This window comes from Amaranthus tricolor, chromosome 17, assembly GCF_026212465.1.
Source record: "Amaranthus tricolor cultivar Red isolate AtriRed21 chromosome 17, ASM2621246v1, whole genome shotgun sequence".
In the NCBI taxonomy this organism is placed as follows: Eukaryota; Viridiplantae; Streptophyta; class Magnoliopsida; order Caryophyllales; family Amaranthaceae; genus Amaranthus; species Amaranthus tricolor.
Genome location: NC_080063.1, coordinates 9,601,062 through 9,607,326, shown reverse-complemented (window position 1 = coordinate 9,607,326; position 6,265 = coordinate 9,601,062). Strand labels below are relative to the sequence as shown.

The 6,265-nt window shown below is 32.3% G+C and overlaps 1 protein-coding gene across 1 annotated transcript; it reads right to left on the bottom strand.

Moving 5' to 3' along the window:
• Nucleotides 1-3,858: 3,858 nt before the first annotated feature.
• LOC130804183 (thionin-like protein 2) lies at nt 3,859-5,131 on the bottom strand. Its single transcript, XM_057668538.1, has 2 exons — nt 4,636-5,131; nt 3,859-4,132 (listed from the first exon to the last, which is right to left on the bottom strand). Exons 1-2 carry the CDS (start codon nt 4,925-4,927, stop codon nt 4,053-4,055), a joined length of 372 nt encoding a protein of 123 aa, XP_057524521.1. The 5' UTR covers nt 4,928-5,131; the 3' UTR covers nt 3,859-4,052.
• Between the last annotated feature and the right edge of the window lie 1,134 nt (nt 5,132-6,265).

Below are 6,265 nucleotides of genomic sequence, written 5' to 3'. Positions count from 1 at the left end.
AGCTCATAATTCTAGATACTCAGTTCATCCTGGTGGAGACAAGATGTATCAAGATTTAAAATGCATGTTTTGGTGGTCGGGTATGAAAAAAAAATATTGCAGAATTTGTTGCTAAGTGCTTGACGTGTCAAAAGGTCAAGAGTGAGCATATGAGACCTCCCGGATTATTACAACCTCTAGAAATTCCAATATGGAAGTGGGACGACATTTCCATGGACTTTGTGTTGGGTTTGCCTCGAACAAGAGCCGGTAATGATACTCTTTGGGTTATCGTGGACAGACTTACTAAGTCGGCAAGGTTTATTCCAATGAATTGTAAGTGGGATATGGAACAACTTGCTTGTGCTTATATTAAGTACGTGATTCGCTATCATGGAATACCTCGTACTATTATTTCTGATCGGGATACTCAATATTTGTCACAAATCTGGAAATCACTACAACAAAGCGTTGGGGACCACCCTTCTTCATAGTACATCCTTCCACCCAATGACCGATGGTCAGACGGAACGCGTCAATCAAATACTGGAGGACATGTTGAGAGCAATAGCCATGGAATGGCAAGGTTCATGGGATGAACATTTGGATCTGGTAGAGTTCTCTTATAATAACAGTCACCAAGCTACGATTCAAATGGCTCCGTTTGAAGCACTTTATGGTCGTAAGTGCCGTAGTCCTGTATGCTGGGATGATTTACTGAATCTGTCACCTTAGGACATGAAATGCCTGTTCAGATGACTGAACAAGTAAAGTTAATTCGCGAGAAAATGAAAGAAGCCCAAGATAGACAAAAGTCGTACGCCGATCTCCGACGTCGGCCTGATGAATTTGAAGCGGGTGACAAGGTTCTACTTCGTGTGTCTCCAATGAAAGGAGTAGTTCACTTTGGTGCTCGTGGAAAGTTAAGCCCACGTTTCATAGGTCCTTATGACATTGTGGAGAAAGTAGGGAAGTTAGCCTATCGGTTAGCATTGCCTAATGCTCTGGGTAAGGTGCACGACGTTTTTCACATTTCTCAGTTGAAGCGTTACGTCGCAGCCTCTTCTCATGTATTAGATCCAGAGCCGTTAGAACTTGATGAGAGCCTAACCTATGAGGAACAGCTTGTCCGGATATTGGATAAGAAGGTCCGTAGTACTCGTCGGAGGGATATCACCATGGTTAAAGTATTATGGTCCAATCACCGCTCACAAGAGGCAACCTGGGAGACGGAAGACTCCATGCGAGAGCAGTATCCTCACCTTTTCTCTCGGGTTACTAAGTTACGGGGACGTAACTTCGTTAAGGGGGGTAGAAGGCGATAGGATTTTCGCGCGATTTATGTTTTGGGTTGATTTGTGTATGTGTGTATAGTGATTAAGTTCGTTTTACTTGTTTTGTGGTTATGTGTTATGATAAGTGTGGTTTTGGGGTCAAAACCTTTTTAAGGGGGGTAGTCTGTAACACCCCGATATTTTCCCGATATTTTCTTCCCGATATATTTAATAATTCACTAGTAATATTATTTCTATATATATATTTTATTTATTATTGGGCTTGGTCATGAGATTTGCAATCCTTTTTGGCAATTAGAATTATTTGGGCCCAAACTTTTCCTTAAACCATCTTTTATTTTCAAAAAAAAAAAAAGAAAATAGGAGGGACTCTTGGTGGAGCTTGTAACTCCCTTAGGGTAATGAAGGATCAAGGCATTAATCCCATATAATTAACCCTTCTTAATTCCTTAATCATTTTCATTTTGACATCCTTTCATTTCTAAAGTTTCCAAGGACAAAAAAAAAAACATATCCTTTCAAAATTCCTCCTAATCCACATTCCTAACTCCATTACATTTGATCATTAGGTGTTTTCCTTTACAATTGTAAGTGTAATTCTTAATCTATATTGATTCTTAAGTTTTAATTTAAAATTCTATGATTATTATATGTTTTATCTTATAATTCATGTTTAATTTAAGAATTTAAAATTTCATGTATGATTTTGGGATGTATTTTTCTATCTAAATTGATGAAGAATGTTTCTTTTTAGAGTTTTTAGATATGCATATATGTGAAGAATAGGATTGGTTTGTGTGATGGGTGATTTTGAAATTTATATATAAAAATGAATGTTCATGTAAAAAAAATGTGTGTGGTTAAAGAAATTATTGTTGAACAAAGAATTTAATCTCAAAGATAGTTCATAAGAATTATATAAATTTGGTCATTGATATTTAATAGGCAATGTACCATTTGGAATTCATTTGTTGATGAAATTTTGGTGAATCCCGTAGGGTTAGAAAAATGTTAAAAAAATCAGTTTTTGGAACATTTTTGCCTTTGAAATTAAGTTAAAAATACTTATACTATGTTATAAATTATGAAAATTGGTACTCGGGGGTTTTGACGCCTTCCGGACGCAACGGTGAAATTGGATTTTCAGTTTGACAATTTTAAGTTGAGTTTCTGGACAGATTGTATAGGCTGTCCGGTTTTGTGTATATACCATGTTATAGTAGGTGATGGATGTTCATGTTGTGTGTAGTATTCTAGGTATGGATGTGATTGTATATGTGTGTTATGGATGATTTGAGGAAAATGTGTATGTGTGCTTATTTTCCGAATACGATTGAACCTTGTAGGAAGTCGATTCGTGACCGGGAATTGATTAAGACGCTTGTGAGTTGGTTATCCTGCTTAAGGTATGTACACGCAGCGTGGTTCGCATTAGTCCGATGTATCATATAATAATGATATACAAAAGTGAAGCATGGATATATAGTACGAATAATGTTATCTTTCGAATCAATAATTTTTATACATTGTTTTGATAAGCAGAGGTAGTATGACCTCACTAACTTTAAAGTGGACGTAGTATGACGTCAATTGGTGGAAAAGAATTACTCGCGGTATATGAGGGCATTATGAGCCACCGCGGGGGTATGCATACTTAACCATAGGCACCGAAGTAAGGCGAGTGTCTATGGTAGAGACTTGCTTAGGGGTTAGCTCCCCCTAATGTATTGTCTCACTTATGGAGTTTGGAGTGTACCGGCAGTATGGCTGGATAGTACAGCAGTATGGCTGACTAACCTTTACATGAAAATAATTATTCTGAATAAGCATGATCGAAGCGTAAGGTTCCGTGAATTGTCAACTAATAAATTAAAACCTTCTCTTATGTTATTATTTATTTGGTATGCGACGTTTGCTGACGTGTACTTTTGGTCTTAATGACCCTGCGATGATGTTGTTTCCTATCTGGGCAATGACTAGCAGTAAGTTAAGTTGCAGGTCTGGAGAGTGAGGATTGACTCTCGAAGAAATAAATCTTTAGAATATAGAAGTTTGATAAGAAATAAATCATTAGAATTTCTAGTTAAGTTTGAAGAACATTTGGTTTTTATGAGGCGATTTTCGTTCTCAAGTTGTAATAAGTAGATTTAACCTTTCGTTCTTATCCGCTGCTAAGAATTTCTTATTATCTAGTAGTTCTTAATAACGCTAATAGAACTCGATCCGCAAGCTTCCCTTAATTTCAAATCCGTTTTTAACTGCCTTCTAACATCCTGGTTTGACTCGGACGATATATACTTGTTTTTAAAAGGTCATCTTCTCTTTTCGTACGATCCGAGTTATTCCGTGATGTTACAGTTTTGTTTTTGGATTAATAAAATTTTTTAATCCAAAATAATAATAATAATAATAATAATAATAATAAGTAATGATAATCTAATCTGATTTGATTTGCTATAATCTTATTTAAATTTTTCTGATCTTATCTGATTCGGTTTAATCTGATTCAATCTAATTTCAATAAGAATAAATAATAAATTTAAAAAATAGGTCGAAGAGAAGAGACCCTTAATTACATTGGAACTTAACTTCATAAGTTGCTCTTAGAATAAATTATTACATGACTTGCAATACATATTGATTGACAATAAAGAAGCTGATATGCCAAATAACCTTGAGAGTTACAACTTACAAGTATTAGTACACACTACCCATAACCAATGCTACATTCAAATAAATATGCAAAATGAATTAACTCACACCCAAAAATAAAATTATTTATGGATTTAAGTTATTTAAGTAATTCTTCTTGCAGACTCCAGAGCAAGATCTGACACAGCCTTCCACTTCCTTTCCACCTGTAATTTTATAAGTTCCATGAAAATATTTGGTCACCCAACTATTATAAGATATCTTAAAATAATCTTTTAGGTAAGAAATTAGAAAAGAATTTTTTTTAAAAAAAATTTTCTCTCAAAACTAACATCCCTTAAAACATTACTCATATATATAAAATGTTTAATAATCGATAATAAATGGTTGGAATGAAAATGAATGGGAGGATAAATTTTCATAATATTTATCATGTCATTACCATGGTAATGAAAATTTGATCATAAAAAACTTTTTGTTTCTTTGCAATTTTCCATTACCACCTAATGTCGTTCAAATAATAATACATTGGAATAAATTTTGTGAAGAAAAAGAAATTGGTGAAAAAGTATAACCATGACCATTAAATTTGTCAAGAGATATTACTACCAAAATTATATACAATTTCCACCATTTAGTACCATTTACCAAACTGGTCTATTGTATAGAACTTTGAAAAATAGTTATTTAAACAATAATTAAAAATTACCTGGATTATTAAGGGTACTAATGTTGGTGCAATGAGAAGAAGCACAACCAAGGTTACAGAAATGAAAGGAATCAACATGAGTAAGATTTGTAGGGAGAATACAATCTCTAAGACACTCAAAAGCACAGTAACCAAGAGTATGAGTTGGTTGAATAGCACACAGAATATAGCATGGAATATAACACTCTTGGAATGTTGTACCACTACATTTTTTTGGTACCACGCTCAAACCAATTGTGCTCATTATTAACACTATTATTGTTAATGTTCTTTCATTCCCATGAAAATACATCTCTCTTTCTGAATCACCAAATCAACAAATGAGCAATTGAAAGTGAGGAAAAACAAGCTAAGCTATGCTTTTTTTCAAATGATTATTCTGATCAATTAATCTGAAAATAAGCACTGAGTTTTAGGTTTTATACTCTCTCGTCTTAATACAAGTGTTCCTTTTACTTTTGCATAAACTTTGAAAATAAATATAAGTTGATTGATGCAAATTATAATCTGAAAATAAATATATATATATATATATATATATATATATATATATATATATATATATATATATATATATATATATATATATATATATATATATATATATTATCTCCTATTCACTATTATTGTCCCATTTGATTTTTCTCATACTATTAATCGACACTTTCAATTTGTATTTTGTTCTTAATAATCTATAAGTTAAAATATAGTGAAGTAAAATCTTATTTAATATCGTTTTAATGTAATATTTATTAATATTAATATTTTATAATTTTTAATTAAATACAATTTGAAATTTTTATAATTGAATAACTGTATCGGTAAACATACAAATAAGACAATAAGGGAATATACAACAAAGTTTAAATGGAGAACTTAAATATGGTAGGGTTAAAGTCACATGTGAATCTTTAGGTACGTTGTCATGTGATATTTCTCATTTTTTTCCTCCAATTATTGGATTCTTGTGGTGGGATTTATTTGTTTTTCTTAGATTCTTTTTAGTCTATGAAGTGGGTTTAGCATTTTCTTGCATTTAACATTATTTTTATTCTGTAAATCATTATACTGAGGAAATAGGATAACTGATTATCCTGTGTGCTCGTGACTAAGTTATTGATCTTGATTAGCTGAATAGGTTGGTTCGAAACAGGAAGGACAAAATGTAGGTATTTAATACTCACTCTTATTATACTTATTATTCCTATTTATTTTTTGTCACTATTCACTTATCACTCGTTATTTATGTTTTATTCTTAACCAATAAGTTAAAACATAGTCATGTGAGATCTTTTTTTAATTAATCTCAATAGAAGGATTATTATTATTAATTTACTTTTAAATTTGTAATTAAAAAAATTAGAGATATTAAAGGTTGAAATATTGCTTCTGCAAGTGTACACAACAAATAGAAAAGTAAAATGCGACAAAGCATTTTTGTCGCTTATTTTGTTACAGGAGGCATTAGGTGACAAAATAAGCGACAAAACACTTTGTCGACTAAATCTTTGACGCATAATTTTTTTATTTTGTCGCCTATTGTGTCGCTGAGCTCTGGGACAAAACATAAATGTTGTCGCCTATTAAGTCGCATAATGTCGCATAGCATTAAATTGGCAGGTAAACATTT

What these genes read in the sequence shown, in the direction of transcription:
- LOC130804183 (XM_057668538.1), bottom strand. Translation starts at nt 4,927, where the DNA reads ATGTATTTTCATGGGAATGAAAGAACATTAACAATAATAGTGTTAATA. An exon ending in TAGTACCCTTAATAATCCAG is followed by an intron (nt 4,133 to 4,635) that starts GTAATTTTTAAT and finishes ATAAAATTACAG; the next exon opens with GTGGAAAGGAAGTGGAAGGC.